Here is a 23,475-nt window from a genome sequence, read left to right as displayed (position 1 = left end):
TTACCTCAAAGAGTCATCTGGTGACTCATGTAGAAACATGTCTTAACTTTGAACATGCTGCAATACTTACCAAAACTAAAGCTCTTTGTGGAATTTCCATCATTGATCTGATAAACAGATTTCTTATCAGCTTTCCAAAAGAACTGGACAGGCTCTGCGTCCTCTGATGCGGCACTTTCTTCCCTGTAACAAAGACACACAATCAAGATATATGTGGGATCATTAACAGACTCAACAACACCGCCAAGAGACAATGTTTATCGTTGCTCTGTGAGAATTAAGTTGTGAATGAATTGCTTAAACGTCCCTGATGATTTTATAAGTTTCAGAAGTTCAGATGAAACAAAATGTATATCATAATATCATACCCAATTAGTACTGAAAAGTCTAAACATACGTCGTCAAGATCACAGATGATGGTCTTGCTTCTTAAACGCAATAAACTCAGATTTTCTTACAGCATAAAAGAAAACCCCTTAATTAGTTTTTTACCAGTTTTTACCTATTCCAACCATTCATATTTTTCATCACTGAAAGACCATTCTCTTCATCTTGTTGAAACAACATAGTAGAACATAATTGTACAATACAGGTACATCATTACAAAGTGTACAGAGAGACTATTTCTTAAATCTGGATTTGTAGAGAAATAAACAATCTGTGTATTGTTTGACCTTTCCATACAATAATAATTTATTTTTTTTGCCATGGAATTGTATTTATAAATATGAAGTTAAGCTATATACACTAGTAACATTATGGAAATATTCGATAACTCAAATCTCTGTGTCTTCTAATATCAAAAAAGTACATACTTTCAACATAACTTAAATGTAAATTTAGCTCCTTTTAAAACCAGAACTATTCTGATATACACCAGTTCAATATACCACTAAAGGGACAACTTATGTCAATAAATCTCCTTTCTGTTTTGGAGGAGTCTTCCTCTCTCAGGTGGAAATGTAACGTTGATCATTGGCGAGAAGTATGATAATAAGTGTAACTTCAATCTTGTGAACTTTAGGGCAATGTCATCATTTAAGGTTACTGCATGGGAGAAGTTACTGACAGATTTCAGTGAGTCAATTAGAATATTATTATAGTATGCACTCATCTCACGTTATAGTCGTAGATGTTGCGTTATGACAATGACAGTTAGGATCAAGGCTGGATTAACCATATGGGCAACTGGGCAATTGTTTGTGTCTTGTCTTTCTCTGTGATGGCTCTATCAGTTCAATACATTTTTGCTGCTGGGAATAGGTGTTGTTAAATTAATTTTGGATGCTTTGAAAGTGGTTGCTTACTTATTTTTTGTGAAAATTGAGGACACTTCCTTCCCTATCTATAGTTTGCTAAACAGACATAAACCAGGGCAAAGCAAGGGCGCCATCTCGACACCTAAATCATTGTGTTTCTAACTACCATTCAAATTCAGACAACAGAGTAACTTACATTGACGTTAACGCTTACACGGTACAATCTTATAATATTTTCTTTAAAGCTAAATAATTTAAGTCATTTTATTTATTTAAGTTATTTTAGTACAGCGCTTACTGTGGTTATAACATACAATGAGTGTAACCGCCTAACTATAATGCTAGATGCTCAATTATTTTTAAATGGAACAAAGATTCGCCATTAACGTCCGAACTTTGGCAAACAGCCTCTTCCGATTATTAACTTTAATTTAACGTTAACGTCACTTTCACGGTTAGCATTACCATGGCAACTTACTAAAGTAAGATGTTGGCACAAAACTTACCTTGCAATCAGCGGACGCACTCGAACACAGACTTTAACAGCCGACTCTTCTGTCATTTTCGCCTTCTGTCACCAACCAAACATATAACATAAACTATCACAGTTTATAAACCAAACATATCACATAAACTACAACAGTTTTCAACAACCGTCGCGTCGCGAGGGCGTAGAGTTGACTGACTCCCTTTGCTCAGGTTTGAATATTGCAGCTTTGATCTGATTGGTTGAAGGTCTCCGGGCGACAGATGACTGTGGGGTGGCGGTGGGGAAAAAACGGCTTAGTTAAGTTTTTAGCTGCGATTGTTCTTAACATGTATTAAAGCGTTTATCAACCTTAGGATATATGGTCAACTGACTCCGAAATAAATTTACATTTTTTTTATTTGATTTTTTTTTGCACCACAAAAATAAAGTTAATATGGTAGCGTCCGACTGGTGACGAGTTAGAAAGCGACTGGCATGACTGACGTCATCATATCGCGTCTTATTACAATGTGGAAACAGCATGGGGAATGTACAACACTTGTAAACATTGTTTATTTTGTGGTCGAGTAGAAGCTAAGCGTTTACAGTGATTAAACGCAACAGAGCTGTTATCATTCGTAAGCTGTTTCGGTACTTTTAATTTCCAAAAGCGGCAGTAGCTGAAAAGGAGAACTTTCTTATAGCGTTTCATCTTGTTGCTGAAATGTCTCTGTTTCTTGTAAACAGGTAGGCTTTTTTCCCTCTACTAGCTCACATGGTTTCCTTTTTAGGAATTTCACATCAGACAGTAAAACTAGTAAGCAGTAAAATTATCTTTAATTGGTCAATACAGTATTTCAGAGGCGGTTAACGCAATGTATATTGTATCAAAATCCACTAAGAGGGTCTGGCTGCGAACCTCCAGTGTGAGGCTGCTTCCGTTGGAGGCTCACCTCGCAGCTCCTCTGACAAATCGAAGAAATGTTGACAGTCTCGCAGACACACACACACGCATCTGACTTGACAACTAACGTTACAATATAGCCTTTACGTGCAATTAAACTTGAAGTGAGCCGCTGACAGCTAGTTCCCCGAATATTAAGTAGCCATGTGTCTCTTCACAATATGATTCCATCAGACCTTATATTTACAGTGTTTAACCCAAGTCTGCACATATGTATACTCCCATTATGTTTTACAGACATTTGTTGTTAACTAACAAGGTCAAATATTTTGTTTATGCTGCATTTTGCTCAATATTTGCTGCATGTTGCATCCCTTTGTATCGTGCTTCAGGCACTTCCCTCAAAACAGCCTAATTAAGCCTTAATGCCTAAGTTTATTTAATTCGATATCATGAGAAGGGGATCTTTGTTACATCGAGATAAAGAAATAAGTCGTTATCACGAGATATTGGTGCATAAAAAAATCCATGGCCGTTCTCGGCTTCCGTATTTAAGAGACAACAAAAAGTTTGTTATGATAGTGGAGACTGCACCGGAAGCTGCCTCACACTGGAATAACATAAAAAACATATTGAGGAAAAGTGTTTTCTAAGGTCACAAACTTCTAAATTGACAAAATACTGTCGTGCTGTGCTTATGAAGAATTTGTTACAGACTAAATTCTGTCATGTTGCTCACAGGTATCTTGGAGAAGAGGAAAATGGGAATGATTCAAAGGAGTCTCGTTCAAAGGCGTTACTGGCTAAACTTCAGCAGAAGGCAAAAGAAAAGCAAAAGCAGAGTCTGGCAGTACAGAGAACACCACCGCCTAAAGAATGGATGGAACAGCAGAATATTAAAAAAAAAAGAAAAGCTGACAAGGATGACAGTCAAGAGCATCAACACCATAAAAAGAGGAAATCAGAAGTAGGACCTTTGTTTGTTGCAGACTCTGCTAACAGTGATGAGCCTGTCCTGGAGGAAAAGAAGAGCAAGACAGGTCCAAATGAGAAACGGAAAAATAAAAAGGATCAGCCAGGTGTGTGCTTGTTCTGGCATAGACTCACGTTGGCAATTCATTATCCTTAACCGCTTAACTGCACCCAGGTCACGGGGGGCTGGAGCCTATCCTAGCTGACGGCGAGAGGGTGAGGGGTACACCCTGGACAGGTCGCCATCCATCTTTTTTAACCATGTATCCACGCTAAGCGCCCCTAGGAAATCAATATTCTGAGATTTTGTAAGAATTTGTTTGGCACAGCAGTACTGAGAAACATCTTCGAAAAGGCTCAGCGAATCATAATCAACGGATGGAATGGAATAAAATGGAACTATCCATTTTATTACATTATCCAAGTGTCTTTCAGCTCACTGGGCCCCATTTAAGAACCACTCGTACTATAACAACTTTAAGTGGCAATAATCAACGTGTCCCAGTATATATTTTTTTCATTCGGCCTAGATGCTGTGAAAAAAAGGTTTAGATGTTGCACTCACGGCTTATAATGGCTGGGAAAACTGCTGTTTATGGCATCATGTTGGCTAAAATGTTCATATTCTTGTGGAAACAAACATGCATATAAACACAATAGACAGTATTGTACAATATATGGACACTATCAGTTTTGAGGAGATTATTTTATGTCAGCATTGTAGTTGTTGTGACGGGTTTAACTGTAGCCTTTACTATAACATTTGAAAGTAGATTCTAATTAGTGATTTTAACCGTCACAGCACTAGTTTAGTTATGGCCTTGTCAAATTGTGATGTTGCTTTTGAAATGTACATGATACCTACACAACAAACATATGCCTCAGATGATTTATTTTTTTCTGTCTTTTGATTTTAGGTAGTTCTTTTAAAGGCCTTTCAGACACTTCTGTGACTGTGAGAGATGAACAGAAGGACACAGGAGAAGAAGGAGAAGTGGAGAAAACTGAGACAGAAAATGTCACACTAAAACAAACCACTGCTCTAACTGGATTCACAGTTCTGGGAGGATTTGAGAACAAACCTGTCCAAAAGGTACAGTAATGTGTTGATGATGCTCAACAATATCATTCGTATTCATCCTCTGCGGACAATATGTGTAAAATGTGTGTATTCTTCTTTGTATAGGTGCACAGAGTCCTGCCTCCGTGGCTCGCTCAGCCTGATGTCATTCACAGAGACATTAAAAGCAACCTGGTCCCCATCTCAGACATCCCAGGACTTTCTGCTCTGCTTGTGAAAAAACTACAAAATAATGCAATTCAGCACCTTTTCCCAGGTAACGACACAGGCTGTGTTTATCTGTGTCACTGATCTCCAAAGTTTCAAATGATCAAGAATAGGCCTGTATTATTTCACTCAATATTGATGTTAGTTCATATGTCACATGTTACATCAATGTTGTTTGCTCAATTATAATAAATCAGACATCTATGTTGTCTGTATAGCTTAGAAGGGTGCATGAGTTGTGTGGGGGTGAAAACATTCCCTGTGAAGAGATGTTGTGATTGAAAAAAGTTTGCGAACATTTGGTATATTGTGCATACATCTTATAAATAAGAAAGAATACTGTCAATGTTTCACAGTGCAAGCAGAGGTTATCCCAGCCATCTTGGAGAGTGCTCAGCAGGGGATGCTGATTGGACAAGGTGGCTACAAGCCTAGAGATATTTGTGTGTCTGCACCAACTGGCAGTGGCAAGACTCTTGCATTTGTCATACCTGTCATACAGGTGAGCCTCCCACCATCACCCTTGTTCAATTCATTCATATCTTTAGGCATTACTGCATGTGTATGCATGAAGAGGGAATATATAGAAAGTATCTCCGGATTAAGTAAAGATCTTCTCTACCATAAGGTGCTGATGGAACGAGTGGTGTGTCAAGTCCGGGCTTTGGCCGTATTGCCGACAAAAGAGCTCGCCCAGCAGGTTAGAATCTTTCCAAACAAAGTGTGGATAACATAATCTAGTAAGTCTTGCACTTTAGATTAACATGTTCTTCTGTACAGGTTTGCAAAGTGTTTACATCATATTCTGAGGGAACCACTCTGAAAGTGGTGATGCTGGCTGGTCAAAAGTCTTTTGCTGCAGAGCAGGCTCTACTCTCAGAGCACAGGTGAGTGAAGCTTCATAATAATGGGTGTGCTTCAGCTGCTGTTGAGGAGACATGAGACTGGATATTATATGATTGTATAAGCAAGGCATAAGGCCCCTTTTTCGTAACCCGTGGCCATGTATTTTTCTATGTTTTTATATAAGAGGAAGCAATCCAGAGTCAAATTCCTAGTATGTCCACCCGTACCTGGCAATAAAGATGATTCTGAATCATTTATTCAGACTCTATAGAATCAAAGCCATTATTACAGACACATTTGGGTAATCAGCTTGGAAAAACAGTCAGTTTGGCTGATGGATCCTGCATAGTAGGAAGCTGTTCTGTACAATGAATACTTTAGGTTTTAGGTACCTTTCATTGATAATTCTCACAATAGCACCTCTTTTATTTTAGTTCTGATGTTAAACTTTTTTTTTTCCAGATGGGGCACGAGACGCAGTTTAGCAGACATTGTTGTGGCCACTCCAGGTCGACTGGTTGATCACATCAACAAGAATTCAGGCTTTAGTCTGGAACACCTAAGGTTTCTTGTGAGTTCTTAAAACCTGTATAACTTGGACCAATATATTGATAAAGAACAGTAGATACGACTGACAATGAAGCCTGCTGCCCATCATCTACTATTGGTTTATTTTGCTTTGATTGTCTCATCTATTCCAGATTATTGATGAGGCTGACAGGATGATTGACAGCATGCACCAGTCTTGGCTCAGTCAGGTGGTGAAGGCGGTGTACAGCTCAGGAGGTGGACCAGAAGACAAGTCCATCTTCATGCGGACTGAGCCAGCATATGTCACAGCAGCCAGGTGAGCCTGTATTCCTCCTCCAAACGTTTCTTTTTTTTTCATCTTTCATTCAAAACATTTTTTTTTTCGATGGATAGAGATGAAATTGAAATTTTTCAAGCATGTATTTTTCTTTATGAACACAATCCCTTCATATGTAACTTGTGTTAAATATTCAACATTTCATCAAGATAAGGAATAGCAAATGTGACACAAATTTTTTTCTAATTCTTGGAGAGGTGTCTTAAATATATCTCTGTTATTGAGGTCAAAGTTGGTGTTGTGCTGGACTGCATAATATTGAGTCTTTCTCATGTTTTTTGTTTGGGTTTCTTGAGGAAAAGCAATCCTGACATTAAGTTGCTTCAACTGTGAACACTTTTCTGGCTTCACTGGCCCTGGCAACCATCCTGTTTCAGATTTTTTGTAAACCCAATTTACATACATGAGGGGGGCAGAAGTCAAACCACCATGAACTTAACTACTTTAGAATTATTTCGTGTAATAAACCAACTACTTGTGAGTCCATGTCACTTAGAGGGCAGTGTACTGGAAAATATGAACTGGATATAGCTTTAAAATAGCAAAATAAATTGAAAGTTTAAGAAACTATCTGTTTCCTTTCTCAGTCTGTCTCCACCTCAGATGCCGCTGCAGAAGCTGCTGTTTTCTGCCACTCTGACACAGAATCCAGAAAAGCTGCAGCAACTGGGCCTCCACCAGCCCAGACTCTTCAGCTCCATCCACAGTAACTCCAATACCAGCAGCAGCAGCACGCCAGCAGACCCCATCCAGCAAGAAGGTCGCTTTAACTTCCCCGAAGGTCTGACGGTAAGAAATTACCTTTGACCATCAGGAAGGTGTGCAGGCATACATGGAAGTGCAGAACACTTTGTTTTCGGACAATAGCTAAATCCAAATGTCTCCACTTCACTGCATTTGCATACTTAATGGGCGCATTCTGGGAAGTCGAATCCACAATTTATCCAGTCCACAAGGGGCCTTCCGCAGACTTCCAAAAAGTCCACTTAGTGTGCAGACTTCTGTGACCCACTTTTTTTTTTGCAATACAGATGTGATATTGTAGTTACTAACTAAAAAACAAAAACAAACTTATTATGAATGTAGAAAACAATAACTGCATGAAAAAAGTAATAATATTCAATGACATGATGATACAGAGTTATGTATATAGGCTCATGAGTTAATCACAATGCATTTTATTATTGCAGCCTACTCTGTAAAGTGGTTTTCAGGGTCTTTACAGGCCATTCTTAGGCTGAGGCACAGCACCCAGCAGGTGTTTGGGGTGGGGTGAATGTGAAATTGGTGTAGAGAACATAAAAACGTAGTCGTCCCAGACTTAATGGTTATAGTAGTACTTGAGCAAGTTTTGTCTTTAAGCCTTTTGGGCATTGCTTATTAATTTAGTGTGCTTGAAAGAGCACACTATGTACTATTCGTACACGTACCGTGCCCTTGCTCATCTGGAGGAAACTGGTGCTTATGTGAGAATCATGTTCTTTGGTTTTTCAAGCGCATTCAACACCATCCAACCCAACATACTTAAAAACAAGCTCACAGAGATGGGAGTGGATCTTTCCTCAATCTCCTGGATCACAGATTACCTGACAGGAAGACCACAGTATGTCAGGTTGGGGAACTGTGTTTCTGGGACATTAATGAACAGCACAGGGGCTCCACAAGGGACTGTTCTGGCTCCATTCCTGTTCACGCTGTACACAGCAGACTACAAATATAACTCTGAGTCCTGCAACATCCAGAAGTACTTGGACGACACTGGTACTGTGGCGTGTATCAGGAATGGACAGGAATCTGAATATAGGGATCTGATAAAAAATGCAGAGGGAGAGAAAAAAAATTGAAAAGCATTTTTGGAAACTGTGCTCGAGGCCTCAGATACCACTCTACAGAAATAATTTATACATCGAAACGTAGGAAAATTGGTCTTCTCACTCACATTGGACTGCTAAAGCTGTCAGAGTTATAGTTTGGGACACACAGATGCTCCACCAACACGCACCCACAGCCTCATAGACTGCCATGGTAAAAAGGTGGGAACATTTATGGAGTAAAGCAGATGTACCAGTTTCTTCTGATGACTCTAAAAAGACAATTTCTGCATTTTTCTTAGGCGTTCAGGAAGAACTCAGGGTGCTCAAAGTGAAGTCGGATCAATCATAGGAGCAAATGTTTAACCAACAATGCTTTCTGTTCGAGGAGAACTTTTTGCTGTAAGAAGACTTGGGTCACTTTGTAAATGACTGCCTCTTTATGTTTTTAGGAATATTATGTGCCCTGTACGTTAAGAAAAAAGCCCCTCCTCATCCTCCACTTCATCCTGCGCATGAAGCTCTACCCCATCCTCTGTTTCACCAACTCCAGAGAGACTGCACACAGGTTGGAGAAAGCAACATTGTTTCAACTCATTAAGCTCATTTTTGTACACATTTTCTTTGTGGCATCACTGTTCTTTCCTCCTCAGACTTTATCTACTGGTGCAGCTCTTTGGTGGAATTCAAGCTGCTGAGTTCTCCTCCCGTCTCTCTCCTGCTGAGCGAAAGAAGACACTGAAGGAACTGGAACAAGGAAAGATCCAGCTGTGAGTCAGTGTACCTATATGCACACAGCTGTGTTTGAGAATAATATATTCAAGATACATCTTTTGAATGTCTGTATTTAAGTACAGATAATCATCAGAAATTTAATTTCAAATTCATATCTATATTCCGGTACAGCAAAGGTCTTCAGATATTTAATTTCAAATGCACAGAGGCCTTCTATATACTTCACATACTTTAGAAAGATAACGACGCATCCTAGGGCCCAACCTATTATTCAAACGAATACAATAGTCAAAACTAAAATAACTGCAAATCAGTCAAGTCGGAGTTTATACTCACTTTACACTCACTCAGAGAGTGCTACTATGTGATTTATCAACAGGTATTGCAAGAGTCTAGCAATATATCCTTACCTGGGGAGCAAAGTAGTCATTTTGATCTTGGGCCTAACAAAGCAAATACAGTATAAGTACTCTCCTAATGTATATCTGTACTAGGGTTGTCAAAAGTATCGATACTCAAAAAAGTATCGATACTAAAACGTTGTATCCGGATACGATATTCATTTTCAAAAGTATCGATTTAGTTTATTGTTATGTGTGTAAAGCATAGCCAAGGAAGGAACACTTAAGTTAAGTTATTGTTATTAATTATCAAGCTTGCCTAATATTGTGCACAGCATACAACCTCAAAATAGTGTTCTTATTCTTATTGTTTATTGTATTTATTTATTTTGTGCACTACCTCAGACCTGAAGCTTGTTATCATAGTTGCAGTTTCTTTTTGCACAACTGTTTTTTATTATAAATATTTAACCTGTGGTTCTTTTAATTTTTACATTTTGCATTTTTCTTGTTGATAAAAAATACTTCTGTTAAATTTTGGGGTCTTTGTTTTTATCCTTGTGGTATCGAAAATGGTATCGAATATTTTTCTGAGTATCGGTATCGAGTTGAAAATTTTAGTATCGTGACAACCCTAATCTGTACATATGTATTTACCTGACAACCTATAAATTCCTGCAGTGTGATCTTTGATGAGCAATTAATGGAACTAAGGTTGCATCCCACAGGTTGATCAGCACAGATGCAGCTGCCAGAGGCATCGACATCAGTGGGGTCAAATGTGTGGTGAATTATGATGCACCACAGTACATCAGGACGTACATTCACAGGTGAGCTGACCATAAAATGTATATGTAAACATCTGCTGTCCAATTTTTTCTAATGTGTATAAGGATGTTTTTGCCAAAAAAAAAAACAGGTTTACGGGTGATCCGCCACATTGTCCAGTGTGGCTCCATTGTATTGTATTCTAGATGAGACTTTGTCCTTTTCTTATTTATTTATTTTTGTTTAGGATTGGAAGAACAGCAAGAGCTGGGAAAGCAGGCCTGGCCTTCACCTTTCTGCTAGGAGTACAGGTGAAACACTTCTATAACACAAATAAACATCATTAAATATGGATGAGGGACGGACAGATGTATGACGATTTTTGTTTTCAACCTCAGGAGAAGAACTTCCTTCAGATGGTGATGGAAGCAGGAACACCCGGGATTAAAAAGCAAATTATTAAACCAGAGAACCTGAAGGGTATGGAAGCCCGATATGAAGAATCACTGAAGGAGCTGGCTAACATTATCAAGGTACCATCTCAAACAAATGGTTTAAATAGACTGAATGTCCTTTACTTTAACAGGTCTTTATGCATATCTGGCATTATATTATGACAACTTGAGTACGGTTTAATGAACTATTCTTTAATCATCAACTGATGACAATGAGTATTATTCATTTTCATGCACTTCACTATATGCACAAACTCAAAATAAGGCATGAATGACTAATTACTGTTTGTCTACAAGTACTTAGTCTTGTTTGTCTCTACAGGATGAGAAAACCAATTAATGGAGCAGCACTGACATTCTCCTCTGAGCTGACATCTGTGCCTTATAAAGACCACATCGATTTTTTTCCCAATGTTTTGTGTATGTCTAACCAGGTATGTTTTATTACTGGACATTCCCAAAATATATGCCAGTGATTGGCATCCTGGCAGGCTACACGATGGTATAATGGTTAGCATCACAGCAAGAGTGTCGCCGGTTAGGCTCCATCCTGTGGGTCTTCTGTGTGGAGTTTTCATGTTCTCCCCGTGTCTCCGGCTTCCTCCCACAGTCTGAAAACATGAACTTAGGTTTACTCGGTGACTCTAAATTGCCCGTAGGAGTGAATGAGAGCACGATTGTCTGTCTATATATGTCAGTCCTGTGATAGTCTGGAGACCTGTCCATTTGAACCCCGCCTCTCGCCCAATGTCAGCTGGGATCGGCTCCAGCCCCCCGCCACTTAAAGTGGTTAAGGATAATGAATGAATGAATGAATGAATGAATGAATGAATGAATGAATGAATGAATGAATGGCATCCTGGCTTCCACAAAGTCTCTAACAATTTGAGTCCTCTCCTGTGAAGTGCTTTATTTTGCGGGGAATAAAAAATGTAATGAAACACTTTCACCCGAACTCTCTCTGTGTATGTGAGTTGGTGCACTTTCATTGAATGTTGCAATATTTGTACCATTCTTCCTTTGAAATCTCCAGGTTATTTTATTTGTCATGAAACCCTCCAACAGACTGGATATAGTTCCTCTGTTTGACTCTAACAAGTAGGCTCCTATCACTTCTTTCATCACTGCACCATGACTATCTAGTGGATCATTGGTAACAACTTGGTCAAAGTAATGACGTAGTTGCAGATATAAATGAAATATTTTGTTTGCAATTTTTCTAATTGTCCCTTGTCTGTTTTTGAATAAAATATTGTTATGCCTTTGGCTATCTAATTGATTAGGCTTAAAATCAGGGTCATAAGCACACCATGTGATTATCCTTAGTTTATCATCCAATTTACAGTTGCAAGAAAAAGTATGTGAACCCTTAAAATGACCTATTTTTCTGCATTCATTTTGTCATAAAATGTGATCTGATTTGCATCTAAGTCCCAAGTATAGACAAAGACAACGTGCTTAACCTAGTACCACACAAACAATTATAATATTTCATGTCTTTTTCCACCACCCAAGTAGTGTTTTGGATTATAGAAGTGTTTTAGTCATTAATTTCTTTGTAATATTAAAGGTTACACACACCCGCAGAGTGGTTTCAATGCTTAACTAGGACTGCAAGCAGTACTGAACGGGCCAATGGTGGAAAGTAACTATGTACATTTACTCAAGTACTGGACTTAAAGTAAAATTTTGAGGTACTTTTATGTAACTTTATACTTCTACTCCACTACATTTTGAGACATATATTGTACTTTTTATTCCTCTACATTTAGCTGACAGCTTTACTTACTTTTCAGGTCAACATTTAAAATGAAAAACATGATACATTTAAAATGATTACCCATTTTTATAAATTAAACAACTTAAAAGTTTATTAGGTAGTTAAAATGAGCGGAGTGGAGTCATTTCACAGTGTGGTATTAGTACTTTTACTGAAGTAAAGGATCTGAACACTTCTTCCACCACTGTCTTTTTTACTTCTTTACTTTTTTTTTTTTTTTACTTTTTTTTATATTTATTTTATTTTTATTTATTTTTTTCTGCGCATGCGCGGCCTTTCCGAGCTTCTGCTTTTTTCAGAAGAAACCCACGCATGCGCAGAGGCGAAAAAAGGCCGCGCATGCGCAGCCCAGAAAAAATAATAAAAATTAAAAAAAAAATAATACAAAATAAAGAAAAAAAATAAAGAAGTAAAAAAGACAGTGGTGGAAGAAGTGTTCAGATCCTTTACTTCAGTAAAAGTACTAATACCACACTGTGAAATGACTCCACTCCGCTCATTTTAACTACCTAATAAACATTTAAGTGGTTTAATTTATAAAAATGGGTAATCATTTTAAATGTATCATGTTTTTCATTTTAAATCTTGACCTGAAAGTAAGTAAAGCTGTCAGCTAAATGTAAAGGAATAAAAAGTACAATATATGTCTCAAAATGTAGTGGAGTAGAAGTATAAAGTTACATAAAATGTACATAAAAGTACCTCAAAATTTTACTTTAAGTCCAGTACTTGAGTAAATGTACATAGTTACTTTCCACCATTGCTACCTGCCTCTTCTAACTTGTACATATCAGTTAAGAGTCCTCCTTCAGACACTGTATGAGGATTAAAGGGATAGTTTGTGCATTATTATACAAAACTTGGTACAATTATTGTCAATGCCCTCCTGAGGATAACACTTTAGGTTTTATCGATCGGACCCTAGGTGGCCCCTGTAACGCACACACCCCGACGGCAACCTCTCATAAAGTCAAATAGAAAAATAAAGTCAACCAAATAGTAAAGTGGTCTAGCAGACGGATTGGTGAGCCACAGCTCAACGTGGAGACCTTGTACACAAAATAATTACAGTGCATTAGTGGTTCAATTTTAAATGACAGTTCCCATCCATTGCACACAGAATTTCAGCTCCTCCCCTCTGGGCGTAGGTTTACAATCCCTAGGTGTAGAACAAAAAGACACAAAAACAGTTTTGTCCCTGCTATGCTTTGCACAGGTGTTTATTTATTGTTGCTTTTATGTATGTTTTTATATATACATTTCAAAAAAAATAAAATGGGAGTGGCCTATATCACGAGATTCAGCACAACTCAAGTGAACGCATGGATATACGTTTTTTGAATGTGTGATAAAGTATGTGGAAGTTATTAGCCTAAACGCACTTTCCTTTATTATAGCGCCACCTAGTGGTGGAAATTCAGGATGACAATAGATTATACAATTTTTCACCATGTCTGACTTATATTTAAAGTTTCATGAGTTATGGGGTATGTTCAGGCAGTGAAAAATGTGATCATTTGGGAAGAAGAAAATAAATAAATAAATAAAAATAATAATCATTGGAAATACAATAGGGACCTCGCAGGTCGTTGCCTGCTCGGGCCCTAATTATCTGATTAGGCCTCTCAGGTGGGTGGAGCAATGGTGGGAATTATGTGAAGCCCTACAATAGGGTTGAAAATAACATTTTTTGTTGTATCCAGTAATTTATCAATATTTTTTAATCAGCATTATGAACGACATTAATTAGTTGAAGTGTTCATTACAAGTTCCCAGAGCTCACGGTAGACATCTTCAAATGCCTTCCTTCATCTGGCCAACAGTCCAAAAGAAAAGCAGGTTCATCAGTGAACATCTTTTATTAGCATCTTTTCATATAATTTACAGATTGGAAATGTTTAATAAATGTCCCTTTTCCAACCAAGTCAGGTTTAATTCACTCTGTCCTTACAGTGCATAAGCATCCACAAACATGTTATAGCACATTCTGTGCCATCAGTCCCATTTTGAAGTCTTCCTCCTCATGTATTTGTCTCCTTCGCTGTCGATTGCCTCGTATAGCTGCTGGTCGTTCTCTTTCATTGCGTGCATATAGCCCAGGTAGCCCACACACAAGGTGATGGTCACCAGTCCAAACGCCATCACTGGTTTATTCTGCAAATAAATACAGATTTCTATTATGGTGAAGACTTTGGAGGAGATGCATCAGGCAGCCTGAAAACGTTTTCATTCTGAGTGAAATAATAGCGATTTACCCAAAAGTAGCCACTGTTAGATTTTTCCAGTCAGAGATGTATTTTTATTTATAGGTGGCTGTGATGTAGTGTTCACTTATATAACAATATTATCCACAGTAGATAGGAGATGCGACCTGGAAATCGCCAGTTATATATTTATTTAAAATGTGACGAATCTGCTAACTGAGGCAAAACACAGCTGCACACACGAGTACGGCAACCAGTTAGAGTGGAAACCAGTAACACCGGTTCCCTCTGCATATCTTTGAATAAGCATTATATCAAACGAAAATATGTATTTAAAAAAAAGTAGCAAGTGACTAAGAATACATTTTTGTAGACATGTAGTAAAGTCATTTTAGAAATGAAACGATCATTCAAAAACAGACTCCATGTTATACTAGCTATAGTGGGGCGGATTAGCTCAATATTTTACAACAATCGTTCACTTTGTGATAAAAGCATGAAATTTGGTAGATGTGTTGGTGAATATGTTTCAAACAAATCTGGATATTGGGCCACCTCAAAAGCGCCCCCTAGTGGCCGTGGCAGGCATTTGTTATACGAATAAGTCAATGATGAATAAAAATTGCCCTTTTAATCATACCAACTGGTGATGAATTGTATATTGTTGGAAAGCCTGATTAGTCACCTTTACAACGAGGTACAGCTTGTAAGGATCGTGCATTCATGGAATGAGCAACAGGGCTAAACGTGTGGGTAGCACCCCCCAAAAATGTGCATCCCCTGTGTAGTGGGGCGGATTAGCAGAACAATCGTTCATTTTGTGATAAAAGCATCAAATTTGGTACACTCATTGCTGAATACATGTTTAATGAATCTGGATATTGGGCCATCGCAAAAAAAAATTCTGATGGCTGTGGCGGCCATTTTTAAAAATGGCCATTTAAAAGCAGCCATTTTTAAAAATGGCCACCGGTGGTTACTGGCGTGGAATGCTTTGCCTACCCTACAGCTGCTGTTTCATGTTTTCAGCACCACAAATATAATTTAGAGACATGTTAAAGTGGCAAAAGCTTTATTACAGTCTAATAGAAAAGAACATTAACTTTGTATAACATTTTATTAGGTCTTGATATTCCCATTCACAGGCTACAGCCTCCTCTTTGGCTTGTATTCTTCTGTTGCTCCTTAAAAAGAAAAAATAATTTTCAATATTGTATGACCTGCAACAATAAAAACAAAACACATTTAGACAGAGAAAAAATCATACATTTTAAAAATTCTACTAGGGTTACTTGTAGCAGGTTACTCTTTCTGGCAAAATCCTTGTACTGAGGTGTGTGACTTAGTCAGGCGGCTTAGCCAAATAAAGGGGACACGCCGGACAAAAGCACCACATTTTTTCCACATACTCTCTATCATTATAGGTTTCAATTTTTAGTAGGAGCCACTTCATCAAGATTGCAGTGATAGGGGGTGGTCTGTAGCGTAGTGGGTTACACAGGCGCCCCATGTATAGAGGCTACAGTCCTCGCTGCGGTGGAGCCGGGTTCGAATCCGGCCTGAGCTCCCTTTGCCGCATGTCCTCCCCTCTGTCACCCCCTTTCTATCTGTCTCTCACTTTCAATAAAGGATGTAAAATGCCCAAAAAAATAATCTTTAAAAAAAAAAAAGATTGCGGTGATGGCAGCCATATAAAGTCTTCGAGAAATGCTATATCTTCCAAGCCACTTAGAAGGTCAATCTTGGTGTCAAAATATACATTTTCTGGGTCAAAGAGTCATTTAAAGCTATTGAGAATATCACTAGATGATTATTTGATCCAATAGATATGTTAATATTCACTCAGACTGGGCAACTCGCTTCAAGTGCTGCAGCAGGGTATCCTGAGTTGAAACTGTTTGGAATCAATGCTCACGGGAGAGTGTGGATTAGCTGCCATGTACACTGCTCAAAAAAATCAAGGGTACACTTTCATCTCATGTCAGATCTTGATCAATAAATTATTTATAGTGAGTCATCTAGTGATTTTTGCTATCTTGCTAATTTACTTTCCGCCAAGGCCCATGATGATTGTTTTTCTCTTTAGCCTTTATGATGTTCATAGCATATTTTATTCATAATTATAACAGGTGAAATAAAATATTTAGACATACCTTGATGGACAGTCCACTGCACTGCTTGTCCCAGGAAGCATTTGCTAGCTAGCTCGATGGCTAGCCCGATTGTGGTGGGGCAGGAAAAATAACTGAAAGAGTGTCTAACTGGATTTTTGTTAATTTAATATGTGTATTTACATTTTTAATTTACGTTTGTATATTTAGTTTAAATTTTTTAAATATTTTAAGAAATAATTTTAATATTTTTTGTAATTTTAATGAAGAAAATGACTGCTATGGCCACTAGGGGGCGAATTTGCGATGGCCTAATATACAGATTTGTGTGAAACATATCCACCAACACATCCACCAAATTGTGTGCTTCTATCACAAAATAAACAATTCTTGTGATTTATTGAGCTAATCCGCCCCACAGGGGATGCACATTTTTGGGGGTTGCTACCCACACGTTTAGCCCCGTTGCCCATTCCATGAATGCACGATCCTTACAAGCTGTACCTCGTTGTAAAGGTGACTAATCAGGCTTTCCAACAATATACAATTCATCACCAGTTGGTATTATTAAAAGGGCAGTTTTTATTCATCATTGATTTATTCGTATAACAAATGCCTGCCATGGCCACTAGGGGGCGCTTTTGAGGTGGCCCAATATCCAGATTTGTTTGAAACATATTCACCAACACATCTACCAAATTTCATGCTTTTATCACAAAGTGAACGATTGTTCAGCTAATCCGCCCCACTACTATGCAGATATGAACTGCGACGCTGATTTAAATCAGAAACAACTTTCAACGTTCGTCCTTTGCTTAGTAAACATTAAACCGAGGCCCTGTCGGAGTCTTACAGGTTTTATGAACAGTTCAGGGTTGAAAGCTCGGAACATCGTCGTGGTCTGTGCGCTCCTCAGCCCCGGGGTCCTGTACCCTTTCCCCCCAGGGCTCTCCTTTCCGACCTCTTTATCTGACATGTCTGCTCCACCCTACAAAAGACCGTTCTCAGGAGAAACTCGGCAAAGGGGCATCTGAAGCTAAGTTATGCTGCGTCCATGAACGCTGCCATGTTTACTTCTTCTTCTTTTGAGTTTTTTTTGGCGGTTGGGAGACCAACGTACAGGTGCATTACCGCCCCCTACTGGACTGGAGTGTGGAGCAGTAGAGTGACAGGAAAATAAGGACACAAAATGATAATACTGATAAAATAAAATAAAATGAAAAATAAAAATAAAGTAATAATAATAATAAAAATTAAGATGAATAAATTATTTAACGGGAAAAATGGGAACAATAGTGTAAATAATAGCATATTACAATACAAATATAAATAATTACATACATAACATACGTATTACTATTATTATAATTTTTACATCATTAAATACATAACTAAATTCTCTCTATAAGTCCTGTTTCCCTCAGGTAATTAAATAGAAGCTTGTTTCCTTTGCATGATTTATTCCCAAGAAGAATTTCCAGGGTGTTACTGTGTTTCCCATCCTCTAGAAGTCTCTTTCTTTCATCATCATACCTCTTACATTCTACCAGCACATGTTGGACTGTTTCTGGTTCATTGCAGGGACTTCAAAGCCCTGTAGGGTGCTTGCCTATTCTATGGAGTGTTTGGTTTAATCCTGTGTGTCCAATCCTAAAACACGAGATGGCCATCTACTCTTTTGGGTTCCCGCTCTTTACTCCGCCAGCCCCAACATGTTTTTGTATACTGTAGAGATTTCTCCCTGTGTCGCTCAAACCCCAGTGTTCTTGCCAGATCTTTCAGTCAATTATCGGTTATTTTAGTGATTGTTTCACCAAAATAGCTATACTCTCATTTCCATCTACTCCTATGTGAGCAGGAACCCAATGGAAGGAGATGACCGAACCCTTTTTATGCAGTATGGGCAGTGAGCGAAAAATCTCATATAGGATGTCTTGTCTACAAGCTGATTTCCCCGACCGTATACTTACAAATGCTGACAAACTATCAGATGCCACAATGATGTTTTAATGGCTGTTTTCAATGACCCACTGTATTGCTAAAAGTATTCCAATAAGTTCCACCGTATACACCGAAAGATGTTCTGAAGTTCTCATTTGTTTGCTTGGGCTTTCCTGATTTCTGATTCCAGACATATCACTGAGTCCAGTGTCCCTCTCCCTTCTCCCCTCTGAAATCCACTTTGGTAGGTGTTCATCAGGCCTTTCTTCTCTAAGAACTGGGTCAGTCTCTCTGTAACCATTCTCTCCATGGTCTGTCCCAACTGTGATGTTAATGCTATGGGTCTGTAGCTTAATGGGTTTGCTGCTTCTTTGCCAAGTTTTAGATTTGTTATTAGAGATGGGTGGATGAAGCCTTGTGAAGCTTTGGAGGCTTCTTCCTGATTATATCGACAAAGATTTGAAGCTTCAAAGCCTCAAAGACAGACCCTACTAGTGACATCTAGTGGTCAGCTGCAATTATAGCAGCCACAAACTTCCAAATGATTCACACATCTTATTAAGTCTAGTTCCAACACAAAAGCAATAACAATCAGTCTTAAGCAGCTGTGTCTTCTTTCTGAGAATCATTGTCCTCACATGACACATTGTACATCATCATCTGACACATGTACATGTAATTTCATACATGTAATGTATCAAGATTTCGTTTATCATCTTTTAGCTAAATATTCTGGCCTTTGTTTGTACATATGTTTTGCTTGTCTTTGAACACAAGTTTTGTAATTTATGTGATAACAAATATTCAGTGTATACTGAAAATTTAAATCTCCCGGTAGACCAGTGTGCGCAGGGCATTATGGGTACTCGAGGCGCATGGAGGATACACACATGCATCCATGGAATTTGGGCAAGAAGGACTCTGTCCTCTGGAGGATCCTGGACATTGGGACAGTCCTTCGGCGGATGTCGATGACGAAGTATCCTTCAAATTCAGCCGTTTGAGGATCCTTCCTTTTCCATTGGGATACAGCCAGTGTTTCAAACCAGTCTGCTTCAAAAGGGTGAAACAGGCTTCGGAGCCTCAGTGTCAAACAGCCCATTTCTAGTAATATGATTGCAGGGGAGACAGAAGAAGTAGCCTGTACTGGAAATCTGAAAGGAGAACTCGAGTTACAGCTCATTTTCATTGTCTGAATGGCTGGGATTAGATTTCTATAGAGCTCTTCTGTCAGACTAACTCCTGTGATCCTCCCCGTGACGCACTAGATACTGATATTGGTCAGACAATCAATGACAAAATCAAAACACTGGCTCAGTGAAAAGAGAATCTTTTCACAAAAAAATTTCTGGACTTAAGTACAATTTGAATGTACTTTACTTGAGTATTTCCATTTTATGTAACTTTATACTTCTACTCCACTACATTTTGAGGCAAATATTGTACTTTTAGCTCCACTATATTTAGCTGACAGCTTTAGCTACTTTTCAGTTTGAGATTTAACATTAAAAAACATGAGGTTTAATTTGAAAAATCCCTTTTAATTGATCGTAACAGTATATGGTGCCAGCTTAAGTTACTTTTCAGGTCAAGACTGAACATTTATTTTTATTTAACCTTTATTTTACCAGGAAGTCCCTCGAGATTGAAATGTCTTTTTCGAGGGAGACCTGGCTAAAATTGGTTGCCAGTTACAGATTAAAATTACAGTGACAATACATGGCAACATATAATAAAAACGGCAGAAAAGAAAAATAGGCAATACACACATTATACATAATATGAAAAACATGATGAATTTAAAAATATTATTAGAGATAAACAAGCACATAGCAGTATATTTAGTTAAAATAAACCCTAACTTGAGAAAATTACAATGCTGCTTACATAAATGTATCAATATTAATAATCCAGTAATATTTGTTAAATATATGTAACAGTCTGCATAAAGAGTACTTTTACTTTTGATACTTTAAGTACATTTTGATGCTGATACTTTTGTACTTTTACTTCAGTAAGTTTTGAATGCAGGACTTTTACTTGTAGTGGAGTAATTTCTCAGTGTGGTATTACTAGTATTTTTACTCAAGTAAAGGATCTGAAAACTTCTTCCAACACTGCCTTTTTCTACAAGCTTCCTGTCGACTGTTTTTCCACAAACCCTTTATCAAAATGCATGTGGAGTCAAATTATTGTGTTCTTCCTCTTTAAAACCCTAGGTGGAGCTGTGTATTCGCTGTTCCTGCCTGTGCTCCTGCTGCCCATAAAATAAAAACTGCTGACTCCTAACAAGCCAGTTTGGCAGCACATTACAAATCATGAACTTGTTATGTCTTACAGGTTTTTTCAACGATGCCAACAGTGACTTCCAGCAAGCATTAAAGCTCAATCCAGATTTTGAGGATGCCAAACTGAGTCTGCAGCAGCCACATCTGGACCAGCAGCTCAAGGTAAACAGAGGACACTGATGGCTTCATAAACTATACAGAGTTATATATCCTGAAATCTTGGGGCTAAAGAAAAGATGTATACTCTGTCAAATGTTGGCATTTACCTAAATTCATGCACAGTTGTCGTATTACAAATTAAGATTTTGTTTGATCTGAAGATGAAGAGTTTGATCATTTTAAGCAATCAGCAGGAAAGATAAACTCATAAGTGAAGCCCAAAACAACAGAAGTTCATTCCTGTCATGCAGAAACATTTTCACGTCAAAACATTTGAAAAAGATGGATGTTTTATGTTTGTTTTGTTTTTTTGCATCATATAAGGAGAGTGACTTGTTAAACAGGCCAATGTCAGGTACTCAAATAATAATCCTTATGTTTGGACTGGTTTATATATTTGTCCACAGACCTAACAGACCTACAGACCCTCTACACATAAACAGAATGTGTTCTATGTCAGACATGCTTTTTTTTTTAATTCAGCAGATGAACTTTCTTCATAATTTCATCTCACGGGGTTGAACTTCAAGAGTGTGATGAATAATTTAACATCATGAAACATTTTAAAACATGGCAATATATATCAACACTGCTTTAACAAGGACTTAAAATTGCACACAAAAAAACACACAAAATCAGACAAATGTAAGCACAGAATTAATTATACACCTCGTTTATTTATCAGCAATTTCTTACAATTTTGTGTAATGATACTGTTTTGACAATTGACAGTTACCTCACTTCCACGCTATTGGCCGTGACAGAAGTAAAAACTATAATAAAAAAACCCCACAATTGTAGGTAAGGGGCTTTGGTGTGTCAAGGTGATTTTATATGCTGCTACAAAGTGTTGTCCCATTCATATTTATACCATTTCGAGCCCTTGCAGCCTCTCACATGAGCCGGTGCTGTCAGTCAAGTCCCTGAGGGTTCAGGGCTTCTGGCCTGAGGAGGACAGTGGGATTTTAGGTTTATTTGCACAGTTAGAATTACATAAAATGCCCAAGATAACATATAGTGTAAAGTGCAGGGAGAGGCAGAAAACCCAGATGGGCTTATTTAAAGCCTCCACCTTAAATGTCATAGTTATAAGACAGTAATAACAAACTGATAATAGAAAAGAACATATGTATAACATCAACAACAAGTTATAATGTGTGTAATATAATAAAAACAAAAATGACCACAATCTAAAAGTGTATTTGTGTGTGAATTACAAATTTTGAAACAGCAGTTAAATGGGCTTTTAGACATCTTTTGAAACATTTTATAGAGATGGAGTTCTTTGCCAGATGGGAAAAGGTATCCCATAGTTTAGTCCCCCTAAATTTAACAATAAATTGACCTCTACATGTAAGAAATCTTGGAGGATGAAAACTAAAGATTGACGCATTGGATAAGAGTGAACCTGAGAATTCAATTTAAAATAAGTCTGAAGTGTTTTGGAAAGTTTTCATGATCTGAATATACCTTATAAATAAAAACACATATTTGAGAAATATTGATGTCATGAACAGTATCTGAAGGTTCTGAAAAAGAGCTACGGATGAGGCATGTGACTCAGATCAGGTTGCCATCCTAACAAAACGTTTCTTAAGAAGCAAAATTCTGTGGAGTGTAGTAGGAAAGGTGCTTGCCCAAACTACATTACAATATGAAAGATATGGATATGGAAAGATATGGATAATTGTTGGGCCCACGTTTATGCATGCCTTACTTTACTCCTTTAAGATCTCTTCCAAAAAATTATGCGACTTCCTCAAAATGGCCTCAATGGAATTGTAGTCTCTTTTTATCTTTTGGTCACTCAAGAAACTAGACAGTCATGAAATTGTGAAAAAAAAATCTTCTAAATAAGTGCAAACATTTTAGGCAGGTGTGGGGAAAAAATGCTGGAAAGTAAGTGCTTTAAAAAAATTGTTAATAGTTCATTTTTTTATCAATATTTAGTGTGACCACTCTTTGCTTTCAAATCATGGCACCCAGGCATTTTTTTCACACCTGCCTAAAACTTTTGCACAGTACTGTAAATAAAATCAGAGAGAGTTGGACCTTTAAATGGCCTATAGAATAATTAAAGAATATTTTTTATATTTTATTATTGTACATCTGATACAGAACAGGGCTCGACAGTTATGCCAGGTTGTCTTTGGAAACCTTTTCTTGACCTTTGGCTGCCATCAGTGGCAACAACTTTTTAACATAAAAAGGGACAGCTAATAAAAGCAAACATGCACCTAAAAGAATATTAGTATTTGTTGTATAAGAGATAAATA

General features: G+C 37.8%; 3 protein-coding genes across 3 annotated transcripts in view; 1 reads left to right on the top strand and 2 right to left on the bottom strand.

The window, feature by feature from the left end:
- cenpe (centromere protein E) overlaps positions 1–1,956 on the bottom strand; it is a 30,382-nt gene extending 28,426 nt beyond the window's left edge. The window contains exons 1-2 of the mRNA XM_059356993.1: positions 1,766–1,956; positions 71–183 (exon numbers count right to left, since the gene is read on the bottom strand). Coding sequence (XP_059212976.1) covers positions 71–183; positions 1,766–1,821 — 169 coding nt within the window. The 5' untranslated portion in view covers positions 1,822–1,956. The remainder of the gene's footprint in view (positions 1–70; positions 184–1,765) is intronic.
- A 256-nt stretch (positions 1,957–2,212) lies between these two features.
- On the top strand, positions 2,213–11,977 carry ddx51 (DEAD (Asp-Glu-Ala-Asp) box polypeptide 51). Its single transcript, XM_059356545.1, has 16 exons — positions 2,213–2,475; positions 3,374–3,711; positions 4,522–4,697; positions 4,791–4,941; positions 5,249–5,394; positions 5,521–5,592; positions 5,673–5,779; positions 6,201–6,309; positions 6,440–6,585; positions 7,194–7,395; positions 8,870–8,985; positions 9,071–9,187; positions 10,222–10,323; positions 10,509–10,572; positions 10,660–10,794; positions 11,039–11,977. The coding sequence occupies exons 1-16, from the start codon at positions 2,453–2,455 to the stop codon at positions 11,054–11,056; spliced, it is 2,022 nt and encodes a 673-aa protein (XP_059212528.1). The 5' UTR covers positions 2,213–2,452; the 3' UTR covers positions 11,057–11,977.
- Positions 11,978–14,199: 2,222 nt separating this feature from the next.
- On the bottom strand, positions 14,200–17,901 carry smim8 (small integral membrane protein 8). The gene is made up of 2 exons (XM_059356487.1): positions 17,665–17,901; positions 14,200–14,650 (listed from the first exon to the last, which is right to left on the bottom strand). Exons 1-2 carry the CDS (start codon positions 17,785–17,787, stop codon positions 14,492–14,494), a joined length of 282 nt encoding a protein of 93 aa, XP_059212470.1. The 5' UTR covers positions 17,788–17,901; the 3' UTR covers positions 14,200–14,491.
- Between the last annotated feature and the right edge of the window lie 5,574 nt (positions 17,902–23,475).

This window comes from Centropristis striata, chromosome 18 (assembly GCF_030273125.1).
Source record: "Centropristis striata isolate RG_2023a ecotype Rhode Island chromosome 18, C.striata_1.0, whole genome shotgun sequence".
Classification (NCBI taxonomy): domain Eukaryota; kingdom Metazoa; phylum Chordata; class Actinopteri; order Perciformes; family Serranidae; genus Centropristis; species Centropristis striata.
The sequence above is the reverse complement of the archived record's forward strand: the minus strand, read 5'-3'. Positions and strand labels throughout refer to the sequence as shown.